The sequence below is a fragment of the Staurois parvus genome, unplaced genomic scaffold (assembly GCF_062004578.1).
Source record: "Staurois parvus isolate SC_StPar_1 unplaced genomic scaffold, SC_StPar_1.0 ptg000154l, whole genome shotgun sequence".
Lineage (NCBI taxonomy): Eukaryota > Metazoa > Chordata > Amphibia > Anura > Ranidae > Staurois > Staurois parvus.
Genome location: NW_028317950.1, coordinates 17,285,001 through 17,305,983, shown reverse-complemented (window position 1 = coordinate 17,305,983; position 20,983 = coordinate 17,285,001). Strand labels below are relative to the sequence as shown.

The window sequence follows — 20,983 nt, the reverse complement described above, 5'->3', positions numbered from 1 at the left end:
GGTTTGCTATACACAAAGAATTGAAGGAGCACCAAGTACCAGGGACTATATGAAGATTTAAATGGGGTGCATGGACCTACATTGTCAACCAACATATTGAATACTGGTTTAAATTTACGGGAATTGACATGGTTATGTGTAGGTTGACCTGATACTGTATATATTGTTGTTGATTTCCAGGGTGGAAGGATATAATATATGGTCAGAGGGGCTCATTGCGTAGGTGGGTGTGGTTTATTACTCATTCATTTTACCTACAGGTAAGCTTTATTATACCTCCTAAACTTACACCATTTAGGAGATATTGTAGTGGGCAGCCTTCTGTCGGCATGGTAGCCAAATCGCCCCAGCCTCCAAGCATCCGATAGCAGCGCACATAGGGGCCAATGCCCATGCTCAGAAAGGAGTAGCGGCGCCAGGCAATGACTTCACGAGCCACAACTTGTCCGAGCTTTTGCATGGCCGTTCAGTGTGCTGCCGAGAAATGAAAAGTACAGTACACTGTGAAGACAGTGAAGCATGGTTGTGCAAGCATCATTATAAGGGTATGTTTCTCATCCTACGGTGTTGGGCCTATTTATCGCATACCAGGGATTATGGATCAGTTTGAATACATCAAAATACTTGAGGTAATTTTGCCTTATGGCTTAGAGGAAATGACCTTGAAATGGGTGTTTCAACAAGACAATGATCCTGAACATACCAGTAAGCGAGCAGCATCTTGGTTGCAGACCAACAAGATTAACATTATGAAGTGGCCAGCCCAATCTCTGGACTTTATTCTGATAGAAAATTTGTGGGATGACATAAAAAATTCTCTTTCTGAGGTAAAACCAAGAAATGCAGCAGAATTGTGGAATGTAGTGCTATCGGCCTGGACTGGAATACCTGTTCACAGGTGCCAGAAGTTGGTCGACTCCATGCGACACAGATGTACAGCAGTTCTCATAAACCGTGGTTGTACAACTAAATATTCAGTGATTCACAGGAATGCTAAATGCATTTTTTGGTTGTTTATACAATGAATGTTTGAATTTGTAAAGAAAAATGCAGATACTGCTACTTTCTTTGAACAGCCTAATGTTCCCTTTTGTCTTCATTTTCTGTAAAGCAATAACAAATTTGAAACATTTTTCTTCATGTTTTGATTTGGAATAGACTGTGCAGTGTTTCCAATGCATTTGCGTGTATGGAAATAAAAGCTAATATAAGGATTTTGAGCTTTACTCACTTTTTTAAACACACTATTATTTCAAACACAACTGTAGCTTAGTGTAGCGTCCGCAATAGCATTTTCTGTTCCTTGAAGCCAAGCAAGCTTGGCCTATAGATGTATGTGGCTGCTCCCAAGAATGTCATGTTCACTTGCCAGGAAGTACAGGAGGCTGAAGAAAGGAAGAACAGAAGAGTTCCTGTGGTTCCAGGAGTTCAGTTGTCACTCAGGGGATGGCTGGGACTGGTGTCTCGTGGGAACCTGGACCGTTTAGGCGGCAGCAGCAAGTTGAGACATGTTCATAAAATATCAGTCCAGGCAGCAGAGAGAAACATGATCAATAAACAGGTCAGGGACAGTACAGGTGGCAAGCAGTGGCAACACAGCACTAGTATGTAATGATCAGGCACAGCTGTTGCTGGCTGTACTTGTCTGGTGACCTTGGGTCTAGTGTTTCAGTCATCAGGAACACTGTTTCTGGTTTGGTGATTCTGGGACTTGTGTGGTGACAATCAGGGATAACATTCTGCCTTATACTGGTCTGGTGATACTGCAACTGGTGTGTTGTTAAAGACCACTATTGCTGGAATATACTGGACTGGTGACACTGGGACTGGTGTGGTGATGGTTAGAAAAACTGTTGCTGCATTGGTCTAGTGTAGTGGCAATCGGGGACACTGATTCTAGCTACACTGGCAACACTGAAAGGTGTGGTGGTGATCAGAGATGCACTGACTAGCTGCAGTATAAAGTCTTGTTCACACATGAGTTTGGGAGTGGTAAAACCTTGTGGTTGAGCCATGGTTTTACTGCCATCCAACCACTTCCTCCTTTTAGCTGCAGAGTATCCCTTGCAGCAGGGTACCCACATGTTACAGCTGCAATGCTTTGCAGCTGTGATAAGAATGATACTTTCTGCACCTCCGTCAATCTCAACCCATTCAAGCAAATTGGGGTGATTGTGCAAGGTCAAAGGGATTAAAGCAGGTGGTGAGGAGCCGATACAACACCTTCCAACCACCTGTTAAATGCTGTGTTTGGTTTGCTGCTCAGATTGCATTGCACACGTGTAGAAGTACTTATGGTGACTATGATTGGTGTGGCGGTGATCAGAGACACTGACTTGTGCAGTGTACTGCTCTGGGGGGGGTGATTGCTTACGTTAGTCATGACAGCTGTAAGGAATCAATTCACTAACACCACTATTCAAACACTGTTATCAATACAGTGTTTGTTCACTGCTGTGATTGGTCACAGCGATCGCATGTTACGTGCCACCGTTTATGTTTTTCCCGAATGAAGCTTGTCCTGCTCAGTCGTTTATCTTCAGTGGCCTGGTGGAAAGTGGTTAATAGTTAATGCGACCATGTTCATGCAAATCTTTCTTTTCTTTTCTTTCTTCTTTATACTAAAGCTGCCCACTGGTCCGTTTTTATTCATTCAACCAGTGAGTTGAAAGGAAATAACTGATCTTCTTTCCCCATTCATACATTTTGAGGTGGATAGTAGAATCCTCCCTGCTGACCTATTGTATTCTGACACAGAGAAGACTTCCCCACTGTCAGAATACATGAATAAGCACTACAGTCTGTAGCTTACAGAGTTGATTGAGCAACTAAAATCTGACAGAGAGATCCACTTCTGTTCAATCATAGTGCCCCTACATGGCATGAAGTTACACCGGTCCCTGCTAAACTGGCCATATTTAATCCATGTATGGCCAGCTTAACCTTCTGTTTTTTCTTTTTGATTGATCGTTTTAACTATCAACAAAGGCAGCATACTGTGCATACATGTCTTTTTGGTAAGCATGCTTACATTGTTGGACTGGCTGCTGTGTACGTGCTGGTTCACATATATTTATTGAACCTCATCCAATCCGCATGACATGTGAAATAACATTGCTTCCTATGGTTCACATATGTCCGATGCATTGGTGGTGCGGATTCATTTTGGTTTGAAAAGAGTCATGTCTGATTTCTGAACAGTGCTGTCTGGTTCAGGTGTGGATTACAGGCTATTGAATTCTATGGGAGCTGTTTCCAAACCGCATATGTGTGAACAGGATAATCCTGAGAGCTAATCCTGTCCTGAAACTAATGTAAACCTGATATGAATCGGTGAGCAAATACTGTATCAATTAGCTGTGAAACCTGAGCTTCTATTCGCAGCGCACATTTGTGAATCCGCTCTCATTGAGCTGATCCTGCTGGCCCGTCATATTCTAGTGCAAGTCATGCTGTTCAAATGGATACTGATATAAAAACAAAATTGGGTACTTGTACCAGCTGTATTAATTATGGAATTTTTTTTCTTCTTTTTTTGAAGCGTGAAATAGTTATTGGTATTTTTGTATATCTTTCTGGGGTTCGTCTCTAAAGCAAAATTTATTACTTTTTTTTTTTTTTTCTGCATTCTAAGGTGAACTTATTGTTGAGGCCTTGTGCAAAATGGAACACGTTAACAACACATTTCAGGTTTTCGAAAAGCTTCCTGGTGTCTACCTGCTTCTAGTACATCCTAATGAGACGGTGAGTAACTTAAATTCATCTACTTTGTGGCACACAAGCATAGGTTCATTGGTCAACGTACCAAATTGTTACCACACAGCTGGGGGGCAGTTTAAAGGGAAACTTAAACTACTTGGTTGTTCTTGAGACGTCCATCCCACCAATCGGCAGTAAAATGTAGGTGATGAGTTTTCAGAGACTGCAGTTCTGTGGTCTCCATTACACTGCCTCATTTCCTGGCCTGTATTATTACTACTTGGTCGTTCTCATACTGGGCTCATAAGCCAGCCTGTTGTAGAAGAACTTTCTTGTCTGAGGGACAAAGAAGTTCTTAAACCTTCAGTTTATGCTGCTGCCTACAGGAGGATTGACACTTGCAAATAAAACTGCTGTAGACCCATGATAACCCCCTCCTACTACCAGTATACCAGTTTTTGATAGTGTCAAGAAAGGATGAACTTATTTTCTTGAGCTCTGCTGTGATAAGGCTAACTGATTTTTTGCTAGAACCCTTTTATAATTCTTTTTTCAATAAAGACTGTTCTCTATGTCGCTGTTGGATTTATGACTCTTTAAGCAATATTCCCCAGATTTTTGGAGTACCTCATCTGGACCCTGCTGGGGTTTCGCAGTGATCCTCTGGAACTTGGGTCTGTGTAGAATGGTTTCCAAACTTTGTTCTGGTTAATGTTAGCGGAGACGTTCTTTCAAGTTCCCAGCCTTTGGCATTGCCTCATCTCTAAATGTTTACCTAATGAGTAAACTGGTAGCTACCCCCCCCCCCTCCTCCTCCCTCCTCCCTCCTCCCTCCTCCCTCCTCCCTCCTCCCTCCTCCTCCTCGTTGATGGAAGCATCTCCCTGCTGCTGTTGCTCCTCCTTAACAGCCACATGGAACTTTGATCTTAGTTTTGTTTTTGCTGCCTAGCTACTGTGAATTTGGTCACAGAAGGACATTCGACCCTCACCTGCTACCAGCTCTGATGGTTGTCTAGAAGCCTCCAGTCTCATTTCTCACCTTTGTCTCATGTCTGTGCATATGCATAGTGTACTTTCGTTTTTAGCTGAACAGTATGGCATACAGAATCTTTAGTCTATGCCATGGGATATATGCAGCTACCTTCTGGTGACTGAAGGTATTGCTTAGTAATGGTCTTGCACTTCCGTGTGAACAGCTCGAGGTATACACAGTCAGATCTCTAAGATTTATCATCTCACCATCCACATGGGCAGAATCTCACATCTTGAATAAGTTATATCAAGATCAGAGCTGGTAAGAGAACTCTTCTCCCCCAGAAAAGGAAAATTTGATCTTCTGTACCAATTTCTTTTTTTTTTTTTTTTTTTTTTTTGTGTGTGTTTAAATATATAACAGGCATACTTCAAGCATTCACCAGGTGGGTTTTTAATTTATTTTTTTTCTTACAAATTCTCAACCTTAGGCCATAACTAGGTATGCTGAAGTCTAAGGTTTTTTCTTTGTGATCCAGAAAACATTGGTTCACAGGAGAAGTCTGAAGGAGTTACATTTAGTTATTTTTTTCTGGCCTTTTTCTAGGCAAATATGCAAGATTTGGTTAAAAATAGCCATAGGTAACTGGTTGCTGCTATAGGGGACCAGTCCAAATAAATATTACCATTCAGCAAGGACAGGCTCTAATGAAGCTTAAAGGGCAACGTTAACAATACTCCAATCCTTTACAAGCTTTAGGGGTCGCCTTAAACCCATATGTCATGGAGCAAAAAGATGCAATTTAAAATTATTTATTTATTTTCAAACAGCGGTTGGGAATCTGTTATTTAGCTACTGTGGAACCTCTGCTGCTAAATAACAAATCCTTGTCAGCAAACCCTGGGGGGGGGGTTGTTGCTGCTCTGCAGCTTAACATGTTTAAATGATGCCTTAAATCTGCACGTGATTTAAAGGGTTTGTGTATTTTAGATGTTTTAATTACTTTGTCAGTTGAGTCACCCAGGTTCATGGCACTGTTTACATTCCAGCAGTGCTAGGGACCTGTCATTTATGAGTGAAGTGATACTTTTGTTAAATGCCAGACTTCCTTTTTTTTTCACTTCAGGAGGGCGTTCAAGCAGCTGAACTGGTAAAATGAACTACAAACAGGCTGGGTTCAGGTCAAAGTCCTCTTTAACCCAAGCCTGAAGTTCATCCCTAATCACAACAATGCTCAAAGTCTTTGCCATTGTTTTTGCAAGTTTGATTTTATATATTTATGTGTGGATTATTTGCTGAAGAGTCATACCTTTTTTGTTTTAAAGTCCCATTTTCTTTTCCTATCAAATTTCTTTTTGTAGACAGATGTGACCTTCCAAACCTGAAGTCTGGTTTCATGCCCTCCAGAGTGTCATTTTCAGGGGCTACAAACTGGAGTTTCATATTCTGCCTCCACTCTTTCAAACCTGCCTCTTTCTCTGCGAAGATGATTGCGTCTTCTTGCTGCCCTTCATCTGCATCTGTCTCAAGGAGTCCTTACCCCTGTATCAAAAGAGTAACATTTTCAAGGCTTCTGCTCAAACCTTTCTTACAGTTACCAGACCAAACGGAGTAGACTGGCCCATTCTGGATTTAAACTCCTAACTTGTTCCTACATATTGCCTCCTTCCTTCAATGGGACATTTGGCTTCAGTAGATATTCGGGACGCTTAGTTGCATGTTCCCGTCTTTCCTCCCAATCCATGTTCTCTGAGTTTTGCAGTGTATGATCAGCATCACCAGTTTTCTGCCCTTCCCTTTGGCCTGTGAACAGTTCCAGGGTATTTCCAAAGGTCTTAACTTTGTGCTAAAGGGTTTCATGTTGTGGGATACTTAAATGCTAATCTGAAGGATCAGTACACCCTATCCCTGTCCGCCAACATTCAGCAGACATAGCAAACTCTGCAGAGCTTAGTTTGGATCATCAACCCATAGAAGTCATTATTGGAACCATCTCACATATTAGAATTTGTGATCTTTCTGCTCCAGGATATAGTTTTTGTCCCTCTGCTTTTATGCTTGAACCCTCAAGGCCCAGAGGAGGGCTTTGCTTTGTGTTGGCATGAGGGTCTTGGGTCAGATGGTTGCCTCCTTTTTGAGGCTGTACCATATGCCCAGTGTCACTAACCAATATTCTAGCAGATATGGTCATTGGACTGTCCCATGCATATGACCTTTTAAGGCCAGATTCTCCCTGGTTTGGTGGGTTTTCAACCCAGTGCTGCGGTCAGGTAAGCCCCTAGGATATATTTCTCCCAGCCACTGACTCTTTTAGGCAATTGAATTCCTCTTTGAGCTTCTAGAAGGGTAGGTTCTACCTGCCTCTTGCTCCACCATTCCCAGATGAATTAGTTGAGTTGTTTGAGCATGTGATCTGACAATTAGGGTTCCTCCCTTTTTCTTCCTTTTTAATGCATACTCTACCAGTTTTATTAGTGCCTTCTAGGCTTTTCACTGCCAAGCATCTATTTCTGAGACTTGCATGGCTGCCACTCAGGTTTCTGTTCACATGTCTGTTAGGCATTACCGGGTGGATGTTCAGGCCTCTTTGATGCCAGTTTCAGTCCTAAGGCTGTTCTGAATTAATGTCAAATCCTCCTTGACCCCTTCTTATGTCGGTCTGTTGGAATTCTTGCTGTGTTGGACTGGCTTTCAATATCCCAGGGCAAAGACTAAAGATCCTTTTGTCCTCTCCTGCACAACTAAGGACACGATTTCTGACCTTCCTTTTGCTTGCTACAAAACTAAGGCTAGTTGGTAGTAGGAAGGGTTATATATGGGAGTCCCAGCACCTTTTTTTTGCCACTGTTCTATTACATGAAAGTAGCTGCATATGATCTACGATAGAGACCAAAGAACTTTTGTCCATTCCAGTACCCCAAAAAACAGATTGTACTAGTAAATCAAATCCTATTCTTTTGAGGGACGTGGGAAGTCTTTTCCCCTGTGGTTATGCTGTCACCTACACAAGGATTGGACACTGGCATTAATAAACATATGACTTTGTGTCAAATTGCACAACATTCCCATAATTAGATTATCATAATATGAGAAGAAATGTCTGGGACTTTTCAGGTGCTACTTGGAGTGATAATGTATGCAAAAACTTGTTACTAAAAATAGATCTTTTATTTACATCAAATTGAAAATTTCATAAAGGAATTTATAAAAACGACAAATTTTCACATAGTCTGCGGCAAGTCTCCCACCATTAAAGTGGTTCTATAGGTGTTTTTTTTTTTTTTTGTTTTTTTTTGTTTTTTTTTAAGCTTAATGCATTCTCTGCATTAATAGAGAAGTGCTGGAATCTAAAATAATACTCCGATGGCTCTAGCATTGATTCAAGTTATAGGATACCCAGACGACCTTCTTCTGAATGACTCGTCTCCCTTCCAACTGCAAATGTCCACACTTCAGAAACTTAAATCTTTTAGATGGATCATCAACTTTCGAACATATGCCCTCTAACCTTCCCTCCCGGTCTAAAATGACACAGCCCAAGCTAAAGTTTTCCTTCCAAAAAACAAACTTGTACCTCTTTGATCACATGCTCGGACCTTAAGATCAAACTACTGTAGATCCCTCTGTGAGATTCTGACAGTTCTGGGCCTCAGGGTGGTTTCCTTTTTAGGCTGTTTGTATTTTCACAATTCCATTCAAGTCCTCTCCAATACAATATTCTGTTGGTCTGGAACAAACCTACTACGTCTCTTGACCTGCCTATGTTTCTATCCAGCCATACCTAGCTTGGTGGACTTCCATTATAGCATTGACAATAAGGGAAGTATGAAAAACTGTCCTGCAATTTCAGCTGTTGTCATCCCAGGAGTGGACAGTTGTAAGGTAATTTTCACAGTCTTCACTGCCTAGACCAGGACTTTTATCTGTTAGATGTGATCACAGGGCAGAACAGAACTGTTGTCCTCACTCTAAACAATGAGAATCTCTGCTATACTTGAGTCCACTTTTATTAGTACTGGCCCAGGGAAAAAATTCCCCCTCCCAGCCCAGTCCTTTAGTGTCTGCCAAGTGTGGGACCTACAGTACTTTGCTGATCTGCCCAAAGTTGTGAGAACATTTATTTGAATAAGCAATTCCAAAATGTACTATTTTTATCAGGGATTAAATTCCATCTCATTAAAGCGGTAGTAAACTGCAAACAAACGTCTAAAAAAATTAATTCCATATTAGCACATTATAAAAGACAAACCTGAAGATGAAGCCCTCCAGCACAGTTCTGTCACCAACTTCCGGTCTTCCTTCCAGGCTCGTGGGCAGTGGCCGTTTGACTGGCCGAGCTACAATCATATCATGTCCACATGCGTGGGAGTTTCAGCCGCAGCACAGCTCTCTCAATGGACCGCTGCTACAGTAAATATCTCCTAAACAGTGCAATGATGTATTTACAGTATGTACAGGTAAGCCTTCTTAAAGGCTTACCTTTTGGGTAAAACATAAAAAATTTTGACTTCCATTTTAGACCTTGATTGCCCATTCAAGAGTCTGCATGTTTCCCACTCACTGCTAGTTGTTCTTCAGGCCACAACAGTAAGTTCATCTTTGAGACCAGGCATGTGGTTTTTGAATAATTTAAAATTGTACTTTTTATTTAGATCCGCCGCTGGGCCATTTTGACTGCCAGAGCACAGGGGAAGGTGGATCGGGATGATTATTATGATTTGGAGGAAGTTTTCACCTGCCTTTTCAAGGTCATTGAGCTTGGTCTGTTTGAAAATCCTGACATATATATGTTTACCGAGCTTGAAGATGGAAAGCTGATCCTTCTGCCATCACATTTGTATGACACCTCTAATTACAAGAACTACTGGCTGGGTGAGTGATAGCATCGTATCTTGAACTAGTTTGTTGTGTTATACCATCTCAATGTGCAACCAACAGCTAGCAACATGGCCATAGTTGTATTAGTTGTTACTGTGCATTTTTAAACAGGAATCTGTGCACAAACTTTCCGCACCAGATCCCCTTCACTTTAAAGCACTCTACACTCTCTAAAATAGTGTTACAGCCTTTAGCAGACTACATATAGCCAGCTACTAAAAGTAACTTTTTGATATGTAAATGTCACTTTTTTAATGGGGGTGGGGTTACTTTTTAAAACAGGCTGTTAACCGTTACCGTGCTGCCCTATACCAGAAATACTGCTACAGGGCGGCATGGGTGTGCAAAATCACGTGTGTGTGTATATACGTGATTCGCGTTTTCGCTGGCTGGGGGGGGCGCGCACCCCCACCGACCCGCGGGTGCCGTGATTTGATCCCCAAAGGATCAATCATCCGATTTAGGCCAGTGATGGTCGGCCTAAGTCGGATGATCGACCCCTGTCCTATCAGGGATCTTCCTGTACCTGTGTTTTTACAGTTACACAGATACAGGAAGTGATGACATCTGCTCTCTCCAGGCACATTCCTTTCCATGGAGAAGAATCAAGACACAGTGAGTAAAAGCAGCACACTTTTCGCAGAACACTTTAGGATACATTTAACCCCATTTGATCAGATCAGCACTATACCAGCATTCACATTAGTATAGTGTCCCCAGAAATGCAGCGTTAGCAGGGTCAGCCCCGTCACCTGCCAGCACCTACGTTTTAGCCCCTATGCTTACCCCCCACCCCCTCTCCCCCGGCAAGTGCAGTGCCAGTAGATCGCTGTCACTTGATACATTACACACAAAACCGCAGTGTTTACAATATCAGGCCTGATCTCTTTTAGCACCTGCCTGTACGTTTTTTTGTAGCGGTTCAAGTAGTCCCTGATAGCCAGGTGCTTTTTTTCCCCGTGAGTCGCACTAGGTAATTTAGTGGCCAAGTTGTCAATGGAAAGGTACGCTAGTGAAGAGGCCTACAGGATTCTGAGCATGTCGGGTGAGAGTGAAGGGGAAGACTCCCTGACACAATCAGTCTCAGAATGCGAACCTGTAGACAGCAGTGGAACCCTTGTAGATAGCAGGGACCTCTTCTCCATCGTCTGAGCTAAGATTAGGCGTACCCGACCCCATTCCCAGGTTGCTGAGATGTTACAATCGCATGATGACTCTCATATGCAGCAGAGTGCCAGTACTAGTGTCGCTCTACCTTTTGGTGAACTGGCGAGCACCAGTGGCCTAGTACATCCTGGTCTTTCACATACCAGCAATGCAGCATCACTTGGTGACGTGGTGAGTCTCACAAGTGCAGTACAGCTGGTGCGGTGGCGAGCACAAGTAGTATCCCGCAGCCTCCAAGAATTCGCACACAGGCCCGTAGAGCCCCTAGTATCCTTCCGGATGTGCTTGCAAATCCCGATTGGCAGCCCACGAATTCTGCAGCACCTGTACTTATCCCATTCACTGCCCAACCCGGAATTCAGGTGGAAACAGCAAATTTAAATATGCCCCTTGATTTTTTTTTTTTTTTTTTTATTTTTTTTTTTGGAACGGTTTTTCACGGATGATCTGTATGCATTGATTGTGGATCAAAGCAATTTATATGCACAACAGTTTATCGCTGCCAACCTAAATTCAAACCTTGCCAGACCATTCGCAAGGAAACCCATTACGGTTTCCAAATTTAAAGTATTTTTTAGGCCTAACCCTCAACATGGGTATTACTAAAAAAAAATGAATTGCGGTTGTATTGGTCCACAGACCCAATTCATCATAATGTCTGTGTTCTCTGCTGCCATGGCCAGGCATAGATATGAAAGTATAATGCATTTTATGCATTTCAACAACAACACACTTTTGTCCTCGGGGTGACCCTGAATTTAGTCCAGCTCCACAAAACTTGGCCCCTCATAAATCTCCTCAACCAAAAATTTGCAGATGTCTATACTCTCCAGCAAAACATCTGCGTTGATGAGTACCTTATTAATTTTTTTTGGCTGCCTTGCATTCAAACAATTTCTCCCCAGCAAGCGTGCCAGATATCGGGTCAAGATGTATAAGACCTGTGAGAGTGCAACATATAAGTTTTGGATTTACGAGGGAAAAGATAGTCACATGGAGCCCCCGGATGCCCAGACTACATGGGGAGCAGTGGCAAGATAGTTTGGGACTTGGTGTCATCCTTTTTCTGTATGGGGTACCACTTATATATGGATAATTTTTATTCAAGCGTGCCATTATTTAGACATTTGTACAATCTTGGAATTGGCGCATGTGGCACCGTGCAATCTAATTGACGGGCTTCCCCCAAAGGCTTGTAAACACTCGTCTTAGAAAGGGGGGAAAAAGCTGCTTTAGAAATGAGGAATTGCTCGCAGTGAAGTGGACAGACTAATGGGATGTTTTCGTCTTGTCTTCCATTCCCGCAGACACGACCATCCAAATTGCCAAGGCAGCTGGTGTTGAGAAGCCCCTCTGTGTCCACGACTATAACTTTAACATGGGAGGGGTGGACTTCAATGACCAGATGATGAAGTTGTACTTAGTTTCCTGAAAAGCCAGACGCTGGTACAAAAAAGTGTTGGTTTATTTCAATTGGGTTTATATAATGCTTTTGTGCTTTACAAAGCAACTGGACAAAGTGGATCCTTCCTAAAATTCCAGGAAGAGATCATCACGGTCCTTTTTGTATCCAGAAGTTGCTGTTGCCCAAACCCCCAACACAGATGCAGTTAGCTAGACTGCATGAGAGGCATTTTCACATTACCATTCCTGGTACCCCAACCCAAAGGACACCCTAAAAAAATTTGTATCTGTAGCAGACATGGAATTAGTCGTGAAACCCGCCTTTTTTTTTTTTTTTTTTTTTTTTTTTTTTTTTTGTTCCTCCTGTCTTGGACAATCTGGTCTCTGCCTCAAGGACTGCTTCCGTCACTACCATACACTAGTGGAGTATTAGTATAGGGTACAGCACGGCACAGTTCAGGGCACATATTTACACAGGGTCTTGAAAGATGTTAGGTAGTCAGGAAACTGGCTATAGCATTTTGAGAGACCTTACAATCTGTTTTAAAAAGTTTAAAGTTTAAAAAAAAAAAAGCATAAAAAGTACAAATCCCACTCAAAATTTTAAAAACCAAAAATAGTTTGTTGTTGCCGTTACTGTTCCACTGTTACAATTTTACTGTTTTATTGTTAACCATTGCTGTTTTCTTTGCAGCTGCAGCATCGACTTCTTTATTCTGACAGCAACAGGGTCTTGCTCTCAGAATATGCATAAGTAGGTGTGTGCAGTGCTGTTGGATGAGTTTTTTCATCCCCAGTTAAAAAAAAAAAAAAAAGCGCATATGTGCCAAAAAATATTATAAAATATGCCGACGCATAGGGGCCATCCACCCACTGGCCCCCCCCGGCCCCCATGCTTCGGCATGTATATTTTATAATATTTTTTCATCTTTGCCCCTCATTAGAAATGGGTGGATGAAGGGCGGTATATTCCAATTGGAGGGCATACCACCCACTTTTTCTGGCAGAGATTTCCTCTATTTTTTTGCATTCAGCCCACAGGCTGCATAAAAAAAAAATGAACATCGCATATACACCCAATAAGGACCAGCGACGTACTGGTACATCACTGGACTTTGAGTGGTTATACCAGGATGATGCCTGCAGCAGTAATTCTAGCACTATACCTCCTCTGCAAATGTAAAATGGTAGCTTGAAAAGGCTTTTAAACTACTGCTTATGGATATTAAAAATGTATGCACTTTGTCGCCATTGCACGGGACATGCACAGTTTTAAAGGTGTCTGCTTTAAAAAAAATATAGTGTTTGAGGATTCAAAGTAATTTCCTAGCAAAAAATACAGATTTTTTTTCATGTTAACAAAGTGTCAGTAGTCTTCAGGTGGTTAGAAGAGTGAGTGATGTGTGGCATTAAACTTCTAATGCTGGGCATAAAATGCCCCCACCCCCCGAAATGACCCCTTTTTGGAAAGTAGACACTCTCAACTATTTGAGAGGCATGTTGAGTCAATAGAAGAATTTATTTTTTTAGCACAGGTTTTTGTAAAATGACAAAAAAAAACAAATGTACCCAAAGTTGTCAAATTATTTATTGCTCACATATGCCATGGGTATGTATGGCGATACTCCCCAAAATACATTCTGGTTCTTCTCCCGAGTATGGGGATACCACATGTGAGACTTTTTGGCAGTCTAGCCAAGTACAGGACCCCAAAAGCCAATAAGCACCTTCAGGCTTTTAAAGGGCTTTTTTTCCTCATTACACTTCCTGACTACTTATCACAGTTTTGTAGGCCCTAAAATACCAGAATAGCACCAAACCCCTCCAAATAACCCCTTTTTGGAAAGTAGACACCCCAAGAAATTTGATAAAAAGCATGGTGAGTATTTTGCAGATCTTGTTTGTTGCCACACGTTTTTGGAAAATGAAGAAAGAAAACAAAAACATATGTTTTCTTTTCTCTTTTATATTTCAAAACCTTGTGAGAAAAAATTAGATCTGCAAAATACTCACAATGCGTTTTTGGGGTGTCTACTTTCCATTTGGGGGGGTTTGGTGATATCCTGGAATTTCAGGGCCTTCTAAACTGTGATAGGTAGTGAGGAAGTGAAATGAGGAAGTTACGCACCTTCAGGCTTTCAAAGTGGTCATTGGATTTCAGGCTCCTGTATGTGGCTAGGGCTCCCAAAAAGTTTCACACATGTGGTATCCCCAAACTCGGTAGAAGTAGCAGAATGTATTTTAGGATGTAATTCCACATATACCCATGGCTTGTGTAAGCAATATATCATTTAAGTGACAACTTTGTGTAAACAAAATAAAATAAATTAAAATTTGTCATATTCCAAAAACTAGAAAAAAAAATAAATCTTCCATGGACTCAATATGCCTATCAGCAAATAGCGTAAAGTGTCTACTTTCTGAAAAGGGGTCATTTGGGGGTGTTTGTACTATCCTGGTATTTTAGCACCTCAATAAATGTGATGGGCAGTCAGAAAGCAAAAGAAGCTAAATTACATTACTATACCATAGTTTTGTAGATGCTATAACTTTCACACAAAGAAATCAATATACACTTACTGGGATTTTTTTTCCTAAAGACATGCAGCAGAGTACATTTTGGCCTAAATGTATGACTCGCTTTGAGTTTACTATATATTTTTTTATAGCCGAAGTTAAAAACAAAAATCTGTTTTGTTTTTTTTTTTGTTCATAGCGCAAAAAATAAGCGCACATGTGATCAAATACCACTGAAAGAAATCTCTATTTGTGTGAAAAAGACATAAATTTTGTTTGGGTACAGCATTGCATGACTGCACAATTACCAGTTGAAATAGTGCAGTGCTGAATAGCATAAAAAGGCCTGGTCAGGAAGGTTGGTAAATCCGCAGGAGGACAAGTGGTTAACAAGAAGCAGAAGGATAAGTGTGAGTCCTGGTTCACAGTGATGCGGTGTGGAATTTGCAGCGGTTTCAGTGTGAATTCTGCACCGCATCAGAATCGTACCAGTTTTCATGCGTACTGTTGCAGGTGTGTATGTTAACACCCCAAAAGCGGTCCACAAAACGTGGTGTGATGTGAAGAATCGGATTGCATAGGTGTGAATACCGATGCGATCCAATTCTAGTGAGGACCCAAAAAAGGGTACTGCACATTTTGGGTGTGTTGTGAATAGAGCCATACAAAATGTATGGCTCCGTTCGCACCTCACACAAATCGCATGTCATTTGCACAGGAATGCGGTGCGGTTCCTCTGTGAATCACATGCGATCTACCGAGCCGCACGTATGTGAACCCAGGCTAAGAATTCCTCATCTCTATACCAAGTCAGTGACAGAGCATTAAAGCCAAAGGGTAGACAGCCAGGAAACCAAAATTCTCATAGGAAGAGGTCAGTTATGGCTGCCTCCCTCATAAGTGTACATTAATGGTTCAACTGCGATAAAGAGTGTTTTCCCCCAAGGAGTACACATTATACACTTTGGGATTCACAGTGTTGAGAATGTCTTCTGTTTAATTTATTCTATTGATTCATGTTCTGCCTTTTGTCTATAGGTATTTGCATGCTGCTTACAGTACTTGAGGAACAAGCCATGGCATCACTGTTGCTAGGGCCTAACAAGCAGAATGATTTTATGCAGTCCATACTTCACATTATGGAAAAGCAAACAGAAGGTTAGTTTGACGAAGTATCATTGTTAAGCCAAATAGCCATGTTCTGAAATGAATAAGGTGTGAATTAAAAACAAAAACAAAAAAAAATTCTGAGAGGATAGAAGCAAGCCAACATATTCACCCTTTCTTTTATTTCTGCATGTGTCAAAGAATCATTTTTGACCTTAAAGATAGGTGAGGAAATCTATAATTACTTGGCTTATTGTTTGGTTTGTATCTAGCTGTAGGTGTTTTGTAGTTTGATTTGTATTTATTTATTACAGGTACTTTTATAGCGCCATCAATTTATGTGGCGCTATAAAAGCAAGAACCTGATCCATAAACAGTGCAGGGTCCAGTCAGCGGCGTAGTCAGTTCTGGCAGACGCATGGTTGATTAACGGATAAGATGGCAGCAGGGAGAAACATTAGGCTTAGGGACTCAGTCAGGTAAGACCTGGACATGGGTAGAGACTTCTTCCCACCCAAACCTCTTTGAAGCGTCCGGTCTCCACTCCTGAAAAACTACTCTGGATCCCTTCACATACAGGAGACCTTAGTGTTATCTTGAATTCTACTAATAAAGTGGCAGGGCAAAAGATCAATTCCGGCGGCAGGCAAAAGCATGGTCGATTTTAACAGGCCGAGAAAGGCAGAAACGTGGTTGATAGTTCAGTCGGCAAGCAGAGGCATGGTAATACAGGGAAATATTTAACGGACACTGAAAAAATATCTTCTTATACTTGCTAATCGTGTAGTGATGTATGATAGATCTGGAAGCATTCTCCAATAAAGAGGCCTGGCTGGCCTACTGGGGACAGTATTATCAGATGTCACAGTGAATTCTGTTACTGGAACATACACAACATTTCTTTTGGTGGGGTTGCGGCAAGTTTTGGTAGGAAGGAGGATATCGGGGAAATGTCTTTTAGAGAAGTTTTCTCAGTGAATTGGAGCAAATTTGTTCAGGGGCATTGTCATCCGGATAGAAAAGGACTGTAACATGTCCTCTTTTTTTATTTCAGGCAGGACAGGGGTCTTTGTGTGCACGTAAAAAAGATGACACAAGAATTGTACAGGACTAACTGAAATAAATAGGTGTATACCTTTTTATACCAATAGATTGATCTCCTGGTGGCTTTGGGGGCTGTAACATTTGGCCGTTTATATCCACCCCCAAAACTCCTTCCCCCACGTAAACTGGTTTTAGACGTGTGTGCACTTTGGGTTTTGGAATGGACCTTGCCTTGTTTGGAATTCCACTGGGGTGTCATCCTAGCTTGAGGAAAGGCTATAGGATAAAAAATTATCAACGTACAGATGGTAAACCTTCTTGAATAGTGGCTCTAAAAGTTGCCAAACAATTTCACCACTAGTCCCCATATAAGTAGGGCATCCAGGAAGGGGTCTAGCTGAATGTCCTTCCTCTCATAAATTGTGAAGTTTTATGTACTGTATATCCTGTGGCCCTGTCACATACCTTGTATTAACTTTACCTCATATTTGGCTCGTTTACTGGGGATGTACTGTTTAATGCCCAGCTGTCTGGTGAAGTGGATGAGGGATTTGCCCACAACAACATTTTTGTCAGAAGTAAACATTTCTGGGCAAGAGTTAACACCTTTTTTCTGCTCAAGGGAAGGTGCGTGAATATGGTGCTGGGAGGCTGTTGAGCACAGAAACTCCTGATGCCTGCCATGCAGATTAGTTTTGTGCCGGATGGTACCCCCATGAGTTTACCTGCTCTGGACGATGGCTCTGGTCGGGGGTCTAAGAGGAGCTGGCGGGACTGGAGAGGACCACGTGGCGATCGGCGATGGTGTGAGCAGGGCGGCGCTGCAACATTCTGGGGCTGAGATCCTGGCTCCCGGCAGGTCTGGCGCTTGCTGACGGAGACTCTCCTTGGAGAGGACCCTGAGAGAGGCAGAAGGCGAAGGTGCCTGAAGGACCCAGGGGGTGCCAGCACACACGGGGCTTTGCAAGCTAGCGGCTAGATGCTCCACTGACCCAGAGATAGGCTAACAGCCTGGGAGTCCAGGAGACCCGGAGATATCTGTGGATGAGGCACTGTTAATAACCGCCCAGACCCCACTCAGGACACGATCTGGGACAGGAGTCTCCATTTGGGACAGGAGAGGTACATAGAGGCAGAGGGAACGGGACCTCGGAGGGTGATGGTGAGTTGTCGTGGGCAACAGACGAAGATGTAAACTACTGTCTCTGCTATCTGTATTTGTAATAGTACATCTGAGTAGTGAGGCTGGGTGGCCGAAAGACCAAGGAATGTGAGGAATGCAGAGGCCAAGTATCGATGTAAAAAAACACATATATATATTTAAAGCAGTCTAGGACTGTAAAAGTTTTTTGAAAGAGTGGAAAGGAGGGACTTTTTCTTTTTCTTTCTTCCTTTCTCAGATCTGTAATACTGCATTTTTAAGTTTGAGATAAAATTTTATGGTGAGTCAATATGAAGAACAAATCTGCTAAGGATGGGGGGGGGGGGGGGTGGGAGTAAAAACCCTACAACCCAACGCAAATACTAGTACAATAAAGAAATATATGCCATTGCAAGAAAAAAGCTCAAAGATACATGGCATGGAGAAACAGGAAGGAAGTAGGAAGTACGATGGTGAGCAGTCTAGATTATCATTTGGAGTAAGGGAAGGGAAAGAGATCAACGAATCTATAATTGTCAAACGTAATCGATCAAATAGTTTTGAAACAACAGAGAACAATATCACAAATTCCCAGAAGAACAGAGATGGCGGAAATGTTTGCAAAATCGTAACTTTCCATGAAAAATGAAATGGCGATATTTCATAAGGGTCTGAGATTAATGTCAACAAGGGTAGAAGAAGTGTAGGAGAAAACGGAGATACTAGCCCAGCAGATCATCAATCTGGAGAACCAGTTAGAGGAGATGAGAAGTGAGCAGAGGAAGCTCTCTCTTAAACTGGAGGATCAAGAGAACCGAGAGAGAAGAAATAATCTAAGGGTCCGAGGATTACCAGATGATGTGCATGAGGAGGACCTTTGCGAAAAATGAGTGTTTAACCCATTGATGGACAGATTAGTTTTACAGTAGATCCTTTGAAAATTGAGAGTACACGGGTTAAGATGTCTGCCAGGATTAGCATCAGACATCCCTAGAGAAGTGATTGTACGTTTTCACCACTATGAAGATAGGGAGAGAATATGGAAAAAATTGCAGGAGAGTCCTGAAATAAGATTTGGAGACTCGAACTTGCAGGTTTTTGCAGACATTGCATCTGAGACACCAGTGAGAAGAAGATAGTTGAAAACTTTATTGGATCAGATGAGGGAGAAAAGAGTGCAATAAACTGGGGGTTCCCGGTATGTATGGATGGAAGGATGGGAAATCGGCAAGGCTAAGATTTCCAGAACTCCTCTGACTTTTGCAAAAAACTGGAACTGCAGAATGTGGGCATTGAGGGATGGTCAGAGGGGTCAAATAAAAGTGTAAGGTAGAGAAATGGCAGCCAGTTAATAAAAAGAGAAGATAGTTGGAGTTTGGGATGGGGGGGGGGAGGTGGGTGGTGGAGAGATGTTGGGGTGAGTGGAGAGAAGGGGGGCACCCCCCTTTTTTTTTTTTTTTTTTTTTTAAGTACCCTTAGTGAGTTGCTAAGAAAATTGTTAAATAGAGAGGGTGGTGCGTCAGGAGGCTAAATAGGTGAACAGCTTTCAACCCTATGTTGAGAGCTGGGGGTAAGAGCAGGTGCACATGTTCAGAGTTGTACCCCAGAATAAGAACCTCTCACCGGATTCCAGGGCAATGTGCAGGCCAGGGTTTTATTTAGGAGTATGTTTAGGGAAGTGCACTGACATGTCTTACTACTTTCTCTCTTCTACCTGTTTTAATCTGATTTTACCTAGTCAATTGGCTAAACAGACTGATTAATTACATTTAAGGGATCTGTTTATCTGGGCAGAGTATTTGTTTTTCTGCCCATCCAGTTCTGACATCTAGACAGCTCTGCCACACAGCATAGCCCTTTGTGGTAAAGGAGACCTTGAAATCTTAATCGTACAATACAGGACACAGAGTATTCATAGACCTTGGGATATAGGCTTGTAGTTTCAGGTGATTGGACACTGCCAAGCATTTGAGGACACATCTTCTGGGTGCCTTCCCTATAACCCTACACCAATCTGTGAATTCTCTGTTTTTTGCTGAGGTCCCAAGGTGATTGACCTCTTCTGTCTTATTTCGTATGGAGAAATCGCTCTTCTACTAGTTTTATATATATTTAGATTCTTCAATCCGCTTCATCACTGTCTTCTAACACCACAATAGAAGCAGTGATTCCGGATCAATTCAATGCAGCTGTAACATTGCTTAGAGCATCGCGTTTTGCACAAAACCTGTAGTCAGCCACAGTGTGCCATACAGGACTAATATATATAGTTAGGTCCATATATATTTGGACACAGGCACAATTTTCATACTTTTTAGTTCTCTATGCCACCAGAATAAATTAAAATGAAACAATCCAAATTAATTTGAAGTGCAGACTTTCAGCTTTACTTCAAGGGGTTGAACATACATATCAAGTACAAATTTTAGGAACTGCAACCATTTTTATACACAGTCCCTCCACTTTCAGGGGCTCAAATGTAATTGGACAAATTAATAAATCATAAATAAAATGTTCGTTTTTATCATTTTGTTGAGAATCCTTTACTGGCAATGACTGCCTGAATTCTGGAACCCATGGACGTTACCAAAGACTGGGTTTCCTCCTTTCTGATGCTTTGCCAGGCTCTAACTGCAGCTGTCTTCAGTTCTTTGCGGGTCTTTCTGCCTTTAGTTTTGCCTTCAGCAAGTGAAATGCATTCTCGATTGGGTTAAGATCAGGTGATTGACTCGGCCATTGCAAAATATTCAACTTTTTTTTTCCTTCAAAAGCTCCTGGGTTTCTTTTGCAGTGTGTTTTGGATCATTGTCCATCTGTACTGTGAAGTCGTCAAATCAGCTTTGCTGCATTTGGCTGGATCTGGGCAGACCATATATCTCTAAACACTGCAGAATTCATCCGGCTGCTTCTGTCACATCATCAAACACCAATGACTAAGTGCCACTGGAAGCCATGCATGCCCATGCTATCACACTGCCTCCACCATGTTTTACAGATGACGTGTGCTTTAGATCATGAGCTGTTCCAAGCCTTCTCCACACTTTTTTCTTTCT

General features: G+C 42.0%; 1 protein-coding gene across 1 annotated transcript in view; it reads left to right on the top strand.

Annotated features, from left to right (window-relative positions):
• SETX (senataxin) overlaps positions 1-20,983 on the top strand; it is a 256,689-nt gene that overhangs the window by 19,610 nt on the left and 216,096 nt on the right. The window contains exons 4-6 of the mRNA XM_089675124.1: positions 3,635-3,744; positions 9,325-9,544; positions 15,677-15,796. Of these exons, the coding sequence (XP_089531250.1) occupies positions 3,635-3,744; positions 9,325-9,544; positions 15,677-15,796 (450 nt within the window). The remainder of the gene's footprint in view (positions 1-3,634; positions 3,745-9,324; positions 9,545-15,676; positions 15,797-20,983) is intronic.